The sequence below is a fragment of the Bombus bifarius genome, unplaced genomic scaffold (assembly GCF_011952205.1).
Source record: "Bombus bifarius isolate JDL3187 unplaced genomic scaffold, Bbif_JDL3187 scf7180000008008, whole genome shotgun sequence".
Taxonomy (NCBI): Eukaryota; Metazoa; Arthropoda; class Insecta; order Hymenoptera; family Apidae; genus Bombus; species Bombus bifarius.
In genome coordinates, this window is record NW_022884386.1 from 4,908,955 (window position 1) to 4,927,824 (window position 18,870).

Here is an 18,870-nt window from a genome sequence, read left to right on the forward strand (position 1 = left end):
GAACCTCGATACAATAATATCGCGAATGACATCATAGACAAACATTTAAATGATTATGATAAGAACGATCAACAACGACAAATATGACATCAATATTATATAATGCCCATAATGCCCATTGGTAACATTAAAAACAGTTACGTATATCTGCAAACATGAAATGCCTTTAAAACCGGATCTTTCGCATACATTCGCATACCTTTTTCTAATGCATATCTTCGATCCGTAAACGTTTTCACCCGTTGAGTTCACTTCTATAATTCCGACGCTAACCTCTCTCTCTCTCTCTCTCTCTCTCTCTTTTTCTCTCTACGACGATCGCTGGAATGCTTTCTCGCGGTGACCTAGCCGTTTAACTAACAAACATCTGAACAAAATGACGTTCATATATACCTTGATAAGTCAACGATAGCGATACTGGTACATGTCACGTTATTTACAAACACGAACAGTCGTTAATTGAATGGTTTCTCGGTTAAAATCATCCGCCACTACGAAGTTAAATAAATGCGCGGAAGCCGATGCTGCATCGTGAACTTAAACCAAACATTAAACTCTATCGAAAAGCTATTACTTCACGTTTGGTTTGGTCGTACTCACGAACGTCGAATTCTGAGTCACGTCCGCGAATAAACGTGTTACGATGATTGTTATTCTTCGATGGCGACTCGTTTCCACGAGCGATCCGCTGGTTGGTCTGGAGCGACGAGAGGAGTCGCTAAAAATCATGTCGCGCCGTATACGCGTCCTTATGAGGAAATCGGGACGTCGGAGGACGAGGCCTGGCCTGCCGGATTTCATGCTATCCCGTTAGCAGACTCGGGGGCAGCCGCGACGCAGCCAGACGAGACGCTCCGCGACACGCGCCGCATCCATCACCTACATACGCGCATAGATTGCGATCGTTTTCCGTTCCCGTTTCCCATCTTCGTGCACGATAAAACCGTTTTGCGCCTCTGTGAATCGCGACTGCAGCATGCGCCTCGCACACTGACCTCGATACATACGTCGCGGGTCTGATATCTGCTCGCGTTGCTCGTCAACCTCGATTAAACCGCAGCCACCGAAAAATGTCGAATATCGCGGCGCGTCGCCACGGACCGTGACTATCGGTGCCGTTCCGACCCTCGGGGAAACGCTGGCTCTCATTCCTCCAATCAACTAGCTCGGTCTCTACCATTACCAGCTATAGCCGGGTAACCGTCATAGCAAAGCGGATATATCTTCCAGCGTGCATTGGCGAAAAGCGGTGAAACTCGAAGACACGTCGAAACGCGTAAATTCAAGCAACCGTGCCTCTCGCGGTTTACCTTTTTGTGAAAGTAGATCTCTCTTTCTCGACGGGTCACCGGGCGTAATTCCTCGTCCTTATGCAGCGAGATTACGCGCTCGCGTCGGCCGATGCTTGCGCGCATTCTTTTCCTCCGCCGCGAAAGGACATTATGCATAAACGACGGTGACAATGTGTCGTGCCATGCGCGGTGCACCGCACCGTCCCGCACCACGCCACGCCACGCCACGCCACGCCATACCGCGCCGCGCCATGCCACACCGCATTACTTTCCCGCGGTGTGGAATTATTGCGGCCCGTTGGCAAATGGGTGTGGTAAAGCGATTTCGCCCGCTCCTTCACGAGTCACGTCGCAGCCAACCGATTTTAGAGATCGCGACAACGCATAGCACGCGAGATATAAACATTTTTGTCGTGATACGTCGGTGATACTCCTTTGGCTGATGGCACGTTTTTACGAAAGGTTCGCTAGGGTCCGTTTCCGGGAACAGGTCTACCTGTTCGAAAGGACTTCAAAAGAATTCTCGCTATGCGCGCGCTGGATTCCATGCCGCATCCTTTTACTGCTGCATGACATCATATCTATTTTCAGTAGCGCCAGATATCTAATATCGGACATCCGCTGTAATGGAACCTGAGATCGTATTCCCGGGGTACTCGGCATAAACAAACATAATTGTTATCTCGCGTGTCTTATTCAACTATATTGCAAAGGAAATACATATACGATACGAGAATCATCGAAACGACCGCAATATCCACTACTTTCCACTGTCGCTCCTACTTTATCCCATCTATGCGATATCTAGGCGACCAGCTATATTTCCAGCGCATTCATCGATCGTTGGTTCTCGTAACGAGGTGAGAAAAGACTAGAATTTCATTCAGCGACGTTGGCGTGAGGCTGCTGCTCGTAACACTAGTCCAAGCAAAGATACAACGTCCGTCAAGGTGCTACTCTTGAGACCGTGAGAAAACAACGTGCGTAGAATGTGTGTACAATGATAGCACCAGCTCGGCTTCCTCTTGAGGAGAGATGATTTCGCGAACCGTGCAATCTCTGATGTAACACGAATCTTTCTCTCTCTCTTTCTATCTTCTTTTTTTTTGTGTCGTAGAACAATGTACAACGTATAATACACTTCCTACGCGGCTTGGCGAAATTCGACGCCGGAGTGTCTCATTAATATTCTACGCCGTCGATTCTTTATCTAAAATTCGAATTCTCGGATCGAGGCCGTGCGTCGTAAATTGACTTTCGGTTGGAGAAAATGAGAGAGGAAAAAAAGATGATAAACATGAAAAAAAGAAATCAAAAGATAGAGAGAGAGAGAGAGAGAGAGACGGGTAGAAAACAACGAATGAAAACAAAAATAAGAAGCGATAAAAAAAATACAATAAGATATAGCGTTTGGCGTTTTCATAGAAGAAGAAAAAAAACCGTCAGAGCATCGTGATATCTGGGATCGCGCGATTGCTCCGTTTCTTAGGTCGAATCGGACTCGAATTCTGGACGTGCACGCCACGCGTACACACGAGTAGCATCGTTGCGGCACGTGAACGAGATACCACCACATGTTCTCGCGACTTTTCAACAACACTGACGTGTTGGACTTTCAGCTCTGCGCGATTAACTCGGCGGATACTAGACAGTCATCGGCGTGTAACGCCCAGGAGGACGCAGCGTTGCCCGCAATAGAATGAGCCCGTCCGATTAATGGCACAGTCAGACGAAAGAGGACGCATCTACTTCGACTATCCGATATCGACGATGTTCTATCTCAAGCACACAATCAGATTATTCTCTCACATTTAAATCGCGTGCTTTCACCGTGTTACAAATAACATGGTGATAAAAATGCACGAGTATAGAATCAGGCAAATCTTTCCATCAAATGGCTGGTCATATTATCGTCACGTAATTACTCAGCGGGATTGTTATTCGATGGAAGCTACTACGAATGGTCTACGTGGAATGTCAAGTAGTTTTGTTCATGGCGGTTTGCATAGAACGCGAAAAAAAAAAGAAAAATAGAAAAATAGAGAGACGGTAAAAAAGAGGAAGCAGGGAGAAGGCAAACCCGCCCGAGCGAAATTACGATGAATACCGGTCGTTGTTTTCTAGTACAATGGCCGTCGTTATGTCGCCGCTTTTATTACGTTCATGCGAAACTGCATTGGAAATGAAGCGACGCACGCGATTGGTCGTTCGTAATATCGTTCGAGGCTGATTTCCATCGGATAAAACGAAGCAGGAGCAACGTTTGTCAACTAAGATTCCGTGGAAAGTTGCAGAGAGCTCGACAAGGGGCGCTCGTGGGCGTTACTCCGCTATTATACGACGGAAGGGCTGAAATTAGGTCAACAAGGTGTCGGTACGCATAACGAACTGGGTCACGCTTTTACAGACGCTTCCACATGGCAAACAATCGATCGGGCTTCAGTCTCCCTACTATATATCCCGTGCTTGCAAAGTAATAAAACGCAACAGGATAGAATAACGATGAGAGTATTTGGCGTGGATACGCGAATACACGAGCAACGTCGGAATTTGCTCCGGCGATTATCTTATCGCGAATATTCCCGCCGATACGTAGCTCGCGTTGCCAGAAAACATAAACAGAAATTCGTTTGGCCCACGCAAATAAACGATCATTGCAAATTGGGACACAGATTGATTCTCTTATATCCATCTCTGAATTCTCCGCCAACTTATGAAAACTTCTCGCGTGCGATAAAGAAATATTATTCCCAGTGTCAATAACGTAGCAGCGAAGATATCGATAAAGAAAAAGATCGTGATACATCTTACCGGTTGACCTTGCACTTGACGAAACTATCCACGTGGCTATATCCGCCTGATGACGACATCGATGATGTCGGTTGCGGCTACAGGCAGAGGGGGACTTTCGTTTTCATTTTCTTTCGAGGTACTCGTCGTCGAGTCCTTGACTGTGCCCACTTCGATAACGCTACTCGCATAGTAAACCCGCTGACTCTTATCACCTTCTTGCATTCGCGGCTATCGTTTCTCGCTCGTTCGAGGTGAGTCACTTCAAATGTTCGCCATTATGACATTCGTGGCATCCTCGTCGAACGATGCTACGTTACATTGTTTCCTTCCGTCTACATTGCGTCCAGATTGTATATGTATATACATATTTTCGTTACGTGAGACACGCCAATGGTTTATACGGTCGTGTTATAAAACTTGCACGACTCTCAGGCGATATGATATGTATACATCAGACCGGATAAAACGGACGACCTTGCGTATCGGCGTTCTCATGACAAATCGGTACATCGGCAGATTGGGCGACCGACACACATCTGGCCCATCTGTCGACTCGAGAAACTTGTTTTTCGACCGTTGGTCCGACGTGTTTTTTCGACCTCCTCATGAATCACGCGTCTCGTCCACGCTCCGGGCTATTAACGCTAATAATGCCACTGCCTCGAACGGGATTAACCCGATGGCACATTAATTTGGACGATATTCGCGATCGCTCTTCGCTCTACCAGAGAACGTTACGTCTGCGAGCAATGACGATAATTGTTTGCCAGATTACGAGATCTATTAATAGGTGGAATATGTCTGAGCGTAACCACGAATAGCTTTCCTGTCAAAGAGAGGGAGAAGCTGTCGATTTTCTGTAATCTCACGTGTTCCTAATTTCATCTCCAAACGTCTCAAATAGGAATGACGAATTTTAACTATAAACGTATTTTTTCCTCGAAGTATTTTTAAATTTCCTTTCCTACGATCGGACGTTTTCAGATTAAAAACACATGGAGCTAAAAAAATGTCTAAAAATTCTGATTTTATATTTGCCGTTATTATTCGCGGGAATACCGCTAATAACAAATGTAAGCGCGTAGTTATGATCTTGGAATGTACAACAAACATCGACGTTTAAAAAAGAGAATCGGTTTGTGAACGATATCCGATAAAAAAAAAAAAGGAACGTATAATACAGTACTGTTCACTTTACTCGTTCGCATAAAAAGCGGATCAAACGTTGTAATCACTCAACAACTCGGGTTCTCTGCATCCCAGCGAATCCATTATTCAACGAGAGAAAAAAGGAAAGAACGTTTAAGTAGCCTCGCCGCGTGAATCCCGTGGCTAAAAGAACGATCTCGAACGTGTTAGTAATTTCCTGCGCAATTGCGACACCGTCCTTTATCTACTGTTTACATAAATCCGTCGCCAGACACCTAAGAAACGATGATTAAAGAGACATAGCTTGTGGATACTTCGCGAGGAAAATTAGATCGGCGAGCGTTTAGCCGGAATACGAGGCACACTCTAATGGCGAATCGTTTAAAATGGGCGGCGGTGGCAATTTATTTACATCGCACGTGGCCCTCCGTGGGCGGCGGTCAGAAAGCGTGTGTACACGAGATCCCGGAACATCGTCGGCATCGACGTACCCTCTTTCTCTCTCTCTCTCTCTCTCTCTCTCTCTCTCTCTCTCTCTATCATCTCCCTTTCTCTCTTTCTCTAGCGATAGACACACCCGAGTTACGCTTTGGGGTGAAACTATACATATAGTTAACTCGATCAAAACGGCGACGGGCAACATGGTCGCCATGATTGGTACGAAGTCACCCGGAAGAAAGAGGCAGAGAGCCTGGCTTCCGCCCTCGGTAGATCGACGCCTCTCGAATCCCTTATCCCGTCTTAACGTTCCCGCATATCGGATCCAGCTCGGGCCGTGTTACCAAGGAACGAACCTCGACAGACAATTTCGGCGGAGTACAGAAGAATGGATGTCCTTCGACCGGATTGACCGTAGGCCAACGACACCGAAATAATACGACACGCAAACATTGTCGTGCCTTTGAATATTTAACAGAATCAACATGCGAGTTGCCGTAGCAGAACGCCGGGTGTTTACGTTGACGAACGAACGCTTACATTATCCGCGCCTCTCGATATCCTCTCCTCTCTTACCGCTACTCGAAAGCGAAATACCGAAGGGAATTAATTATGCAAGCGTCGTACGCGATCGAGCCCGGTTCGTTCATACGTATATACGTTCGCTACTCGCCGCTTCTACCTGCAACGGAGGAACGGAACACCCTCGGGTAAGACCGATCTTCGCGAGGTTGTACCTCGCACAGAATCTCGCGTATCACGCACGCGATCGCGTCAACAACAACAATCGGGGATACGCGGAGAAACGATCATCCTCGCGATATCGATCGCAGTTGCGGCGAACAGCGCGCGACGCGCTTTTATGTTCCTAATTGGAGATACATACTCGCAACGCAGAGGTTTCCACGCGCGGCTCGCCGAAGTATCGTGTTACGAAAGGTATATGCCAAGTGCACTTGTAAGGTATCCCCTCTGTCAGTCCGACACATAGCGAAACAGACATCGAGCAGAAACACCTGCTCGAGAAACATCGAGGCTTCGTCGGTCTGATTCTATGAAATGCACGCGCGTTTAGGTGGAACGATCTAGAACCAAGGTGGGCAAAATAAATAGGAAGAAACGGAGGTGAAGCGGTCCAGTAGACACTCCTCGTATGTAGTCAGACTCGGACTCGTCGAAGCTACGAGAACCTTCGATTTTATTGATAGGACACACACAGCTCGTAGTGTGTCGCGTTAATCGAACGATGTTGACGACCTTAACGAGAGCTCGTGGACCCTGCTAGACGCGCGCTTCTTTGTGTCGCGGATCCATCCGTTGCGTAGTGTCGGCTATGGGAAGAGGGAGAAAGAGAGAAACCGAGAGAACAAGAAAGTCACGGAAAGTGCGACAGAGAGACACAAAGAGAAAGAGGGAAGAAGCTTCGAGGGTTTTGGTGGGGGGCAGGGGGGCAGCAGGGCTGGAGGAGGCGGTAGGGGCAAAGACTATATTGATCACTGACCTTTCCTGCGGCCGAATGGTCCGAAGAACGTGCCGTTCTTGCCGATGACGTTATCGTCGATGTACTTGAGCAGTTTCGTGGTATCCTCCCCTTTTCTAGAGGCGATCGACTTGACAGGACGCGGCGGCGCAAGCCTCTGGTTACCGCTGGTCAGCGTGCTCGGGCTGACGGTGTTGGTTGTGGTTGTGGTGGACGTGGTGGCCGTGGTCGACGTTGACGTCGACGCTACGGCGTTCGGTTGGCCCGCTAAGCCGGCGCAGCTTGTGCTTCCAGCCGTAGGGCACGTCGTTTCCTCCGCGAGGGAATTGATCCTTCGCTGCGACCCGCTCCAGTTCTTACCACACGAAATCTTCACCGAGCAACTCATTCTCTCATAGTAATCGGGTACCTCTCAGTGTGCATAGTAAGGGTAACGACGATTCGACACACGCGATAACGCACCCGATCGTTGCATGTACTCTCCGCGATGTGCTCACGGAGCCGAACGTACCGACAAACACTACGGAATAAACGTGTGTACGATGTATTGTACGTGTATATATACGTTTGTATGCCTCCTTAGTTAGAATTTGTCACTCGCCGAACAACAGTAGCATCGTCCGCAACGAAAATGAACAAATTTGCCTGTCTGGTTGCCCTTTCTCTTTGTCCCTTGCACTCTCGGATACACGTGTTTATCACTGGAACGTTAATTGGAACGGTGCGAGGGACGCGAGGGTTTAGTTATGGTTCGTAGTCTGATTTTTAAAAAAAAAAAAAAGAACAGACGAAGAGGGACGCGCGCGTATCGCGTGTTAATCGTCCGTTCAAACGATAACTACAGGCGGAACGAACGAGCTTCGCGAATATCTCTTTCGTTCTTTCTTCCTCCTTTACTTTTTCTTTTTTCCCTGTTCCTGGCTTGTTCTACACCTTTCGTTACTTGACAATGTTTCGATCGATTTCGACCGATCCGTTCCAGGCGTACGGGACGAGGAAAAGTTTAGCGTTCACTCAGCCTCGCGATATTTGCTCGACTTTCGACGTCACGCGATCCGGTTTGTTTCGTGTTTTTGTACCTTCGAATACGTTAGCGCGACCACCGTCGGATTAACTCGAGCTTCGACTACTTCCGTGATAGCTTGCCAAGCAATTGCGCACCGTGAACACATACAACCTCGCTCGATGCTGAGGCGAGACTGAATGTCTAGCGGACGAGCTGCCCGGTTCGCCAATGGCGTCACATGGTCACGCAGGCGCCGTCGAGTCTCGCTTCGCTTCGGGGCATCTTCTCTTTGGATCGGACGTGCGGGGTACCGCGAAAACATGGAACTCATTTTTCCGCGAGTCCCCACGCGGAATCTACTTAAGTGCTGCGCTCGATATTGCAATTATTATTTGCTATTTCTTTTATTTCTTTAGCAACGCGAGAAAACTACCGTGTGAATTAAAACTCGCCGCTAATCCGTGTAATTCCTTTTTTAGGAGCAGTGGATTTACGTTTCTTGAATGGGTTTGTTCTTTCGTACTTCTTATAACGTTAAAGTTTTGCACCATACAGACAGATATACATGTGTGCATTTGTTTTTTCTTTAATTGGCGCGTGAATTTTTAGTTCTGTCAGGCATTTCGAGATATCATTCAATTTTATTTATCTTTCATTAATATCGACAGCCATACGGTAGGTAAACATAACTGAAAAACAGAAACAATTAGTATCTTTTTTCAATCTTAAATAAACTCTTCTTTGGAAGAGTGAACTTTTAATGAAGCGATTCTTTTAATCGGCAACTCCGTATACATTCAAAGAACGTATTTTTGCAGAAACGACTGCTCTTTAAGTTTCTCAACTTGCCATTGCGAAAATATGACACAAATAGACGTCTCGTGCTTCAAAGGAGAGTTTTATTTCTGGCAAACCTCACTCTCTGAACTCGAATCGTTATACAGGAAACGTGCAACTCTTGTACGTTAATCTATATTCGTTATTAAGAGTACTTAAGGAAAAGGAAAGTGAGAAGACTACTTTTTCTTCGGTTTATCGTAATTACGCAAACAGCTCCTAGTTGTATCGTTATGATCCTTTGCGCGTTAAAATCCGAACTCCCTCGTTTTAAACATACAAAATTGAATTTGCTACAAAAACCATTGGGTTTGTATCTTTTACCTTGATCGTCTCCTTCCACGTTATAGATAGACAGTTATTCGTGTAACCTCTTTTCCATGATCTGCACTGGCAATCTCCAACCATATGGCCCGATACGTTAAATATAGGTCAACCGAAGGCACGTGCGTTTTCCCATTAAGCGAACAATTAGAATCATTAGCCGCGAATACAATACCACGATCGTGTTAACACATTCTAATAAGAGCGCAAAATTCGTGACAGCATCGATATTCGTTCGCATTGTTCGAAAACTGTTGCTCGTCGTTGAACGTCGTTCGATGACGCATGGAAGAATATCAATGGTCGAGGTAGTCGAACGAAACTCTCAACGCGAGTATCATCGAAACGTTTCCCATAATCGTCGTGGTAGCGATGTAATTAACAGGAAACAGACCTATCGTACGGTAATAAACGAATCGCTTTTTCCTCCGGTTACGTCCCTGTAATTAAAGATCAGTGAAATCTTGTCTGTTAGCGCGTTTCTTTTTTCACTTTCCGGCAGTATTAACGGCATAGCGGAATCTTTGCATAAAATAAGAGACACAAATTGCACCGTTCGTTCGAATCGATAAAAGAGGAAACGAGGCGAGTATTTCCTTAAAATCTATGGCAACGCGTACCAACAGCGTATAATATTCTTTTCATCGTATCCAGCTGGAAGCCGTAAAGAGGCTTTGCCTTTCACGACCATTTATTCGAGCTTCTCGCGATTCGCGCAAAACGATTTGAGCCTAGAATATTTAATAAACAATGTGGCGTTCTCGTGGCTTCCACGTGCCTTCGACGCCGCTCTAAAATCTATGCTTACGTTTGATTCGTAATTCGTTCTCATTACAGAGTTCTCATTGTCGAAGAAAACGATGCGACAACGACGGCTCCGTGAGTCACGATGTCACGCGAAGCACAACGTCCACACAAAGAAATCAAAGAAGGCGACTAAATTCGTTCTTTATTCCTGTCGTAAGCTCTGCAATTGTAGGCGGTCGCCAACACGCTATGAACTACGTACATATGTATATACGATCGATACAGGCGTTCACAGAAGCGTGATAATACAGAAACGTAAAGTCACGAATCATCCGTAATGACTTTCGCCGAGTCAACAGATACGTTGTACGACACATGTTTACTCCTTCAACATCTGCTCTTCACGTGACTTTTTCATGCAAATATTCTTATTAGCACTCTATATACGTGCGTCAAATAGATGCTACTATCGCCTGAATTCGAACATGATTAATGGCGTTAATATCACGCTTTATATAATATAATCACGTGTTTACGATTAATTAAAAGCAATCCAACATTATCAACCGATTTGTGTAGATAAAAGTAAAATTGGCCAAATTTCTTCTTAATCGATAAATAGGAATCTCTCATCCTCTGCTTCGATACGAAGAACGCGTTAGATTTTGACAAGGTAACGCCATGTTTATCGCTCAAACGCTCCATGGTAACGAATTCCACGTGATTCTTGCGGCTTTCGTGGCTAGCTGACACTCGGGCTCTGGTTACGCTCGTCCTCACGTAGATCGAATTTGGCACGATGCTGAAGTTTCAAACCGCGACCAAAGAAGACCTGAAACTGGCCGCATCCATTCAGCGCAGACGGCAGATAGATGCGGAAAGAAAGGAACGAATATTCAATCCACGATTCAGGAAAATCGGAGTAAGTCTGAAGGAGCAAAGTGTTTCCATCGAGCACGATAACCTGTTACAGATCGATCGTGCATGAAGGACAAAAAACGATAAGTGTATACGCACGCGAAAGAACGATATATCATGCTGCGCTTTCGAGAACGTCCGGCATAATAATTTTTATCCGTAACACCCGCAGATAGACAAGGAATTCTTGGACAAACAGGTCGCGGAAAAGAAGCAGCAGCGTGAGCTGGAACAGGCCCGAGAATCTCAGCTCGACGAGAATTTGATTCGCAGTAGTAAGGTCGCTTTACTGCTGGAAAAAGAACAAGAAGAGGTAAACTGTCAATTATGGACGGTAAAAAGTAAACGGCCGGATGATTAATTGTCTTTTGCAGTGTCATCGTTAAAAATTCCGACTTTGTTCGCGTACTCGTTGCTCTTTGCGCGTTTCTTACCTTTTCAATACTTTGTTAGCGGAATCCACGTTACACCTTGTCATTTGTTGATTTTCCAGGAAAGGCGAAATATAAATAAGGAGATCGAACACTTTAGACAGCAGTATCAGCGTGCTGAACAGCGTCGGGATTTCGATCTTTACGATCCGACTGCTCTTAAAAAAGGCGATGTCGACCTTTCTTTCGAAGCTGGTTTTGGACAGAAGTAAATGTTGTCGTAGTAAATTTCATTCGCGTGAGAATCTCCTCGAGCTTGAGAAGGAACGATGTTAAATATTCGATGGTCGAATGCTGCAGATTCGCGGGCGAGGACGATAATGCAAAAGAACGGTCGAAAGCGCAGAAAGAAGAGATGAGGTGGTGGATCGAAAAGCAAAAGAACGAACGTATGCAGGCGGAGAGGGAACGCGAGGAAGCCGAGAAAGCGTACGAAGCAGCTGTCATCTCCAGGGACAAGCGTGCCATGGCGTTAGATCAGATGGAACGGGACTGTCGTCGAAGATTGAACGAAGCCACCGCGCAATTTAATCGAGCTCTGGTAAGGCTTTCTCCTATTTAGTCCTTCGACGAAACAATCGGGAACAAAGCGTCAGGAACTGCAAGAAAAAGATAAGAATCTTATTATCTGACGATTGTATTTTACAAGCCGGGGAACACGGCTTGAGAATCGAATTTCCTTCTCATACAGACGGAGATCCGTTTCCCTGTCGTGTTCCTCTTCTAGGTATTTGCGTACTAGTCGTTGTTCGTGAACGACGAGAAAGTGTGAATTCAGATAATTAAGTGCTCGATGGTACTTCATCTCATTAATTGATTTAAAGCCCTCCCTCTCTTGTTGTCTCTTCTCTCGTCGCGAACGAGCCAATGACGACGAACCGTGAAATGTCAAAGTTCAACGGTGGCAAAATCTCGTTGTACTTGATACGGCTGTTCTATTCTGTTCGCTGATGAATTCCCTCGGTGTCACTGCACCGACGAGACGGAGTTATTGTCGCTTCGTCGTTTAACACGTCCCGAGCACGGGCTACACAGTTAACATAAACCTTCGCCGAAGGTGAGCACCGTTTACAGCAACGACGAGGTTGCTACGGTCGATGAGCAAACTTGGTGACGTCATCGACGTACGAGTCTCTGTAACAACACGACGAACGATCCTTCAGTCGCTTCCCCGACTCTTCCTACACGTTCTGATCCTTGACTTTTTTTTCTCTTTAAATTGTCACGCTCCGTTGGATCGTGCGTTTTAGTCGAATGACCGGCTTCGTTTTTCGTCCCCTTGCGACAGGCTGAGGAGCAGAAGTACCGCCGCCACTGCGAAGCCCTTCAAGAGGAGGAGGACAAGAAGGCGGATATCTACAATCACGTGACTGGGGACTTCCTTACGGAAGCCAAAGAGCAGGCGGAGAGCACTCATGGACCGCACAAACCGTTGGCCTCACGTTACAAGGGCATGACTGCGGACGAGCTTAGGGTTTTCAGAGAGGCGCAAACACAGCAGCTGAAAGAAATCGAGGTAAAAGCCGATGGAATGAACGCTTGTTTTGCGCGGTTTTAACGATGCGCCGCGGATGGTTGAAACAGTGCCAACCGTTGTCACGGCCATGCGAGGGCACGGCCAGGGGAACAAAAAATTTGGCTCGCTCAGGGTAAACCTCTTTTTCCAGAAAATGAGATTAGAGGAGAAGCGAAGGGACGAGGAATGGGATCGGTTAATGAACACCCAGGCAGAGATAGCGGATTCGTATCAACGTGAAATTGACCGGAGAAGAACGTAAGAGGTTTAGGTTAAACATTTGTTGAATTATAACAAAAAAAAAAGGGATTTGAATAAATCGATACGTTGCAGAGAGATTAAGAAGAAGATAGCAGAGGAGAACTTGGAACTCGCGCAACAGCACAAATCTCATCAGGATTATCTGAACCGTGTGCTCTACAAAAACAAACCGACTGCAGCCTTTTTTGAACAATTTAACAGAGACGCCCGCTAAAACGAAAGCTTATACAATGATACGAATAAATGACTTTTTTTTTTATATGGATACGTATATTTTATACTTACTATTCATAACTTGTATACTTTTACCTTTTCACGCACATTTTCTACGTGTAATCGAATACGATTATTCGAAATGTTGGCTTGTTGGTAAATGATAAATTTGCCGCTACATGAATCACCTTCAGTCGGTATTATATCATCTGCTTGCACATCATGTTTTGTATTTTATAACAGAGAAAGTTTTACGGACAATCACATGAATTTGGAATTTTAATGTATGATTTTATTGCAATGCTTTAAATATACTGCAGGATATTAACATTTTATGTACTATTATCGACCATCCTGTTGAATGCATGCATTTGTGCGCTATCGGTAAAATGAAACATTGTTGATGTTTACGCGTCCGGCTTCAATGATGTTGCTTGAAATATCTCCCGAAACATTGCAAATGTAAATTAAACGTACAATATATCTTTCATCATGTTCCTTGACGCAACATAATATTGCGAAACATAAATCATTCTAGCGATAAAATGCTCGATACAGAACACGATGATGCTCGGAAACAAAGGTTAGCTTTAAGGTTATATATCTTCCTGTATTCTTTGTTTTATTTATGATAAATATATTTGGTAAGTTTTTTTTATCAATAGCAGCGAGCGGGATACGTTGCTCGAAGAACAATATGAAATTGTGGAGGACCTCAAACGAGATTTGCACTTATGCAAGGTATACCGTTTGTACAAATTAAAACATTGTATATATGCACCTAAAAATATTTGTTATATATCCACTTTCTAGACAGAACAATACAATATGCGAGTTGAATTAGAAATTCTGCGAAATGAGAATCAAAAGGTTACCGATATAAAAGAATCCCTGAATCGTATTCATTTAGAAGAATGTGATGACAAAGATGCACATAAAAAGGAAATAAAAAATTTACAAGAACGTATTAAGCTGTTAGAAACAGAAAAAGATTCAGCTTTGCAACTATGGCATATTTCCCTGGATACTGTAAGTGCCTTGGAAGATCAATTAAAAGGATTTCATGTGTATGGGAAAGGGACAAAATTTCATCAAGAACAAACAAATGCTATTAAGGAAAGTTACTCGGAAGCTATTAGAATGTTAGAGGAAAAACTTGCGTTGGCCAAAGATAATTTTATCAAACATCAAACACTGTATGAAAGTAGTAAAGAAAAAATTAGCAGTTTGACTAATGAAAAGGATAAACTTTTGGAAAAATATAAAGATCTTGAAATGAGCGCCCATGATAAAGGTCAGTAACATCTATTTATAATTTGCAATAACAAATAGAGACATTATTTTTATTTTTTAAAAAGACAGGAATAACCAGCTGACGATAGAAACGTTAAAACAGGAATTAGCTTATGCCAAAACAGAAACCAATAAAATGGTACAAGCAAAATTAGAATTAGAAAAACAGTTGAATGAAGTTAAAACATATGCTGCAAACGTAATGGAAAGAGACAAGGAAACAAAGACTAAGATGGGAGAAGTTATTGAATTGATAGAATCTGCAGTTAGAGAAAAGGATTTGGTGCTTCGTCGTGAAACTCTTGTATTGGAAGAAAAAGCCAGATTAGAACAGAGACTAAATGTAATAGGTAATGAATATGATGTAAAAATACAAGAGTTGAATAAAAAAACAAGAGATGAGATTGAGTTAAATACAAAAAGGTATCTAACAGAGATCAATGAACTTAAGGCAGAACTAAAGGCAAAAATAACAGTAGCAGAAAAAGCTCAGAGAGAATTGAAATTTACTGAAGAAGAATCAAACAAAATACGTAGAGATTTAAATGTGAAAGTATTAGAATATGAACAAAAAGCCAAACGTATGGAACTTCAGTTACAAGTATACGATGAAACAATAGCTAAAAATAAATATGATATGGAAATTAAGCAATTAAGAGAAAAAATTATTGTTCTTGAGAGTAAGCTGGGTACTTCAAATGATAAATTACAGAAGTTAGAGGAACAGCAAACTAGTAACATACAAGATCAGATGAATAAAGCTGATCATAAAAATAAAGATATAATGAAACAATATTCGGATTTAGAGAATCAATTAGCTAAAACATTAGGTGATAAAGAAAATCTTGTATTGCAATTAAAGTCATTGAAACATGATTTTGAGTATGAAATACAGAAAAGAGATAATGAAAGGCACTCTCTTGAAAATAAAATTCAAGAACTTGAAGTTAATCTTCATAAAGCAACTTGTATAAAGGAAACTAAATTTAGAGATGACATTACTGATGGAATAAATCCATATGTCAAAAATAAGCCTAGCTTTGATATTACGTAAGTAAATACAAATATTTATTAAGTCAAGCGATATTATAAAAAATATTTCTATTACAGAGTTGAAAACAAATGTCATTGTTGTCAGTCTGCATTATCAGATTATATGAATAAATTGCAAGAGAAATTTGATAGAAAAACAAAGGAGTTAATCAATCACGTTCAAGTTCACCAAAAATTAAGTAAAAAGTACATAAACTTTTTCCAGATGTAAATGAGAAATTATCTGTATCATTATGTTATTTTACATTTTAGATGGAGGGATGAAGCAAAATCTTTGACAGTTAAATTTCAAGGGAAATCTAAAGAACTCAGGGGAAAGATAAATTTCTTACAGAAGGAAAATAACGAATTAAATAGAGAATTATTAACTTGCAAACAACAATTGGCACAACATGCAATTGAGGATATACAGAAGTCTGTATTTACTGTATTCATGTAATATAAGATATTTTGGACTAACTATGGATATTTTGTTTTAGATTTAATGAACCAAATGAAATTAAGTGATATTTTTCTGCATCTACAAGAATTTTATAATGGATGTTTCATCATGTACATATTACAGGAATATGTAAATTTATTCACAATAAAAATACATTTTATGCTACAGATATCCTTTTTTTAAACACTGTCTATCTATATATAGTAAAGTCAATATTGTGCTTACTCTTTAGATACAATGCAGGCTGTAAATAAACTAGGAAACCAATATAATGTTTCATTTTCACCTTGTTCGTCTAACCATGCCAGTCCCTCTTTTACCATGTGGTCCAAGGCTTTTTGCGTTCTATCTGGTTCCCATTTTAACTCCTTGCACAGCATATTTCTTGAAATATATGCATTTCCAGATAAACTAGCTTGCTGCAACACAGCAGTATGGTCCATACTCAATTCACCAGGAATAGATTGTACTAAATGCTTGCCACGTCCAATTGGAACAATAGAAAATCCATTTCCAAAAATTCGTAATTTTTTGGCTGCGGCTAATAAGTCCTCATTTGAGATCTCTTGGTGTTCTTTCCTACGGCCTCTGGCTTGTATCAATCTTGTCCTAAGTTCGTCCAATGATATCAATCCACCATTTTTATAATTTGTAGCCATACAAACTTCGACAATTTGAACAGCAAGTTCATAATAAAAATCTCCTATGCCAAGAACTGACCAAAATCCTTTACCCGAGGCCAAAGGATCTACACCTATTGATGCACACATTTCAGTAAATTGCCGCCGAAAGCGTGCATTCTTCTTAATTTCATTTTTATACTTTGAGGCGAATTCTTCTAAATTCACGCGAAATGTTTCCATATGCTTTGTCATTTGCTCAAACTGATTTTCTTGAATCTCAGTTCCCTTATCTCTATATTTTTCTCGCTCCAGCTTTTGTTTTTGAATAGCACCAACGCCTGCCTTTCGCCTCATCGTGCAATATATTTTATACTGTGTTACGAATTACAAAAGTACGGATTAGAAATTACACCGAAACAAAATTAAAATGGTCTTATCTAGTTATTAAATGGTCGAAGTAACTGTCATGTTCCTTCATGCATTAGGTCCTCTTCAAAAACATAACCTAATGTCGATACAATGACATAGTACTATATGTCGTTTCTACAATAGATACTTTGATTCCTAAACATTGTTTTCAATACGAAATGAAGGTATTGATGTTTATACAATATGACAATTTATGACGCGCACAAAATGTTAAATAATTGAAAAAACTTGTAACTTGTAAATACATTCGTACAGATTCGTGCCTTCGTATCGCCTATACATTGTACTTCGAATCTCTTACACAAGGTGTCAGGTATCAGTTGGCTTCAGACATCAAAATTTAAATATGGCGTCGGCAATGGAAATTGATGATGAAGAAAGTGATTTACCAACTTCGAGTAGTAGTAAAGGAGAGAAAAAACGTTTCGAAGTAAAAAAGGTGAGACAAAGAAATTAGGAAAATATTTCATAAATCTCCTATAAATTTAAAAAGTTTTAAGAAATTAATCCACGAATTCTAACCTCATTTTTGCGTTGTCATTTTTATTATATTCGCATGGTTTATCTGTAATATTTAATTGAAAATACGAAATTTTATATTACAGTGGAATGCTGTGGCCCTTTGGGCGTGGGGTACGTATTCGAAAATTACATTATATATATAATTTATTGTAAAAAATAATATGGTTAATTTAATACCTATGTCGCAAGATTTTTCCAATAATTATAAAATTTATTATTTTACAGATATTGTAGTAGATAATTGCGCGATCTGCCGCAATCATATAATGGATTTATGTATTGAATGTCAAGCAAATCAAGCGTCAGCTACTAGCGAAGAATGTACCGTAGCTTGGGGTGTATGCAATGTATGCATTTTATCGTTATAGCATTTTGTTACAATACACATTTAGTATCAACAGCAGAAGTAAAATATTTTAACTTTTTTATTTTAATTTTTTACACTTTTTTTTCGCATAGCATGCATTCCATTTCCATTGCATCTCACGTTGGTTGAAGACTCGACAAGTTTGTCCACTTGATAATCGAGAGTGGGAGTTCCAAAAGTGAGTACAATTTACAACAAACAACAATACACAACAGGCTTCTTAAAGCTTTTGAAAATTGTGTGTTTGTAGAAGAAGCACAAAAAATGTTCATATATTTTGTATAACTTTTCTGTTTTATATATATACTAACTGCGACATGCAACTGTTATATTTATTTTAGATACGGTCATTAGCTGAGTGTGTTCAACTACCACGAACATCCGAACCCTCCAGAATGCCAAAGCCGATGCAAGTTTAACTACATATGTGAATAAAAGACATTTAAATAATCGACGTAACAGCATCATAAAAAAAAAAATCGGCGGCATATCTACAAGCGTCATCGCAGTGCTTTTGGCAAGGAAAATAAATTACAAATTTGCTTGAAACACAACGTGATTAAAACATTATTGCACCAGCAGTATCAACTTTATAATGATCTATCTATTGAGTTAAAACAGCGAATACTAAAACTATGAGCTATTGAAAGTTTCTTATCTTATCCGTTATGCATTATATGACAATGTACTTCTTAGTCCTAAGAACATAAATAAAGGAAAATAAATTAAATAATTA

General features: G+C 41.8%; 5 protein-coding genes across 7 annotated transcripts in view; 3 read left to right on the forward strand and 2 right to left on the reverse strand.

Moving 5' to 3' along the window:
- LOC117206776 overlaps positions 1 to 8,540 on the reverse strand; it is a 55,215-nt gene extending 46,675 nt beyond the window's left edge. Inside the window, exon 1 of the mRNA XM_033446397.1 lies at positions 7,174 to 8,540. Coding sequence (XP_033302288.1) covers positions 7,174 to 7,540 — 367 coding nt within the window. The 5' untranslated portion in view covers positions 7,541 to 8,540. The remainder of the gene's footprint in view (positions 1 to 7,173) is intronic.
- A 1,251-nt stretch (positions 8,541 to 9,791) lies between these two features.
- LOC117206779 (RIB43A-like with coiled-coils protein 2) lies at positions 9,792 to 13,457 on the forward strand. Its single transcript, XM_033446400.1, has 7 exons — positions 9,792 to 10,988; positions 11,157 to 11,297; positions 11,478 to 11,623; positions 11,716 to 11,956; positions 12,704 to 12,931; positions 13,083 to 13,189; positions 13,265 to 13,457. The coding sequence occupies exons 1-7, from the start codon at positions 10,866 to 10,868 to the stop codon at positions 13,404 to 13,406; spliced, it is 1,128 nt and encodes a 375-aa protein (XP_033302291.1). The 5' UTR covers positions 9,792 to 10,865; the 3' UTR covers positions 13,407 to 13,457.
- Positions 13,458 to 13,788: 331 nt separating this feature from the next.
- LOC117206778 (sodium channel and clathrin linker 1-like) lies at positions 13,789 to 16,460 on the forward strand. Of its 2 annotated transcripts, none has more exons than XM_033446398.1 (7): positions 13,789 to 13,988; positions 14,071 to 14,146; positions 14,219 to 14,699; positions 14,764 to 15,748; positions 15,809 to 15,937; positions 16,004 to 16,165; positions 16,231 to 16,460. In XM_033446398.1, exons 1-7 carry the CDS (start codon positions 13,951 to 13,953, stop codon positions 16,256 to 16,258), a joined length of 1,899 nt encoding a protein of 632 aa, XP_033302289.1. In that variant the 5' UTR covers positions 13,789 to 13,950; the 3' UTR covers positions 16,259 to 16,460. The 2 variants fall into 2 exon arrangements, with proteins under 2 accessions (XP_033302289.1, XP_033302290.1); XM_033446399.1 differs by having other exon boundaries at positions 14,074 to 14,146.
- LOC117206780 (vacuolar-sorting protein SNF8) lies at positions 16,291 to 17,390 on the reverse strand. Its single transcript, XM_033446401.1, has one exon. It carries the CDS (start codon positions 17,168 to 17,170, stop codon positions 16,415 to 16,417), a length of 756 nt encoding a protein of 251 aa, XP_033302292.1. The 5' UTR covers positions 17,171 to 17,390; the 3' UTR covers positions 16,291 to 16,414.
- A 113-nt stretch (positions 17,391 to 17,503) lies between these two features.
- Positions 17,504 to 18,870, forward strand: LOC117206781 (RING-box protein 1A). 2 transcript variants are annotated; one of them, XM_033446403.1, is made up of 5 exons: positions 17,525 to 17,684; positions 17,851 to 17,878; positions 17,993 to 18,114; positions 18,227 to 18,312; positions 18,476 to 18,870. In XM_033446403.1, exons 1-5 carry the CDS (start codon positions 17,592 to 17,594, stop codon positions 18,486 to 18,488), a joined length of 342 nt encoding a protein of 113 aa, XP_033302294.1. In that variant the 5' UTR covers positions 17,525 to 17,591; the 3' UTR covers positions 18,489 to 18,870. The 2 variants fall into 2 exon arrangements, with proteins under 2 accessions (XP_033302295.1, XP_033302294.1); XM_033446404.1 differs by lacking the exon at positions 18,227 to 18,312 and having other exon boundaries at positions 17,504 to 17,684.

Bases quoted from the DNA above. Each gene is read 5' to 3' on its own strand.
- LOC117206781 (XM_033446403.1), top strand. From the start codon at position 17,592: ATGGCGTCGGCAATGGAAATTGATGATGAAGAAAGTGATTTACCAACT. The intron at 17,879-17,992 runs GTACGTATTCGA...ATTATTTTACAG, and splicing joins TGTGGCCCTTTGGGCGTGGG to ATATTGTAGTAGATAATTGC. The intron at 18,115-18,226 runs GTATGCATTTTA...TTTTTCGCATAG, and splicing joins TAGCTTGGGGTGTATGCAAT to CATGCATTCCATTTCCATTG.
- LOC117206779 (XM_033446400.1), top strand. From the start codon at position 10,866: ATGCTGAAGTTTCAAACCGCGACCAAAGAAGACCTGAAACTGGCCGCA. The intron at 11,957-12,703 runs GTAAGGCTTTCT...CCCTTGCGACAG, and splicing joins CGCAATTTAATCGAGCTCTG to GCTGAGGAGCAGAAGTACCG. The intron at 13,190-13,264 runs GTAAGAGGTTTA...GATACGTTGCAG, and splicing joins GAAATTGACCGGAGAAGAAC to AGAGATTAAGAAGAAGATAG.
- LOC117206778 (XM_033446398.1), top strand. From the start codon at position 13,951: ATGCTCGATACAGAACACGATGATGCTCGGAAACAAAG. The intron at 14,147-14,218 runs GTATACCGTTTG...TCCACTTTCTAG, and splicing joins GAGATTTGCACTTATGCAAG to ACAGAACAATACAATATGCG. The intron at 16,166-16,230 runs GTCTGTATTTAC...ATTTTGTTTTAG, and splicing joins GCAATTGAGGATATACAGAA to ATTTAATGAACCAAATGAAA.
- LOC117206780 (XM_033446401.1), bottom strand. From the start codon at position 17,170: ATGAGGCGAAAGGCAGGCGTTGGTGCTATTCAAAAACAAAAGCTGGAG.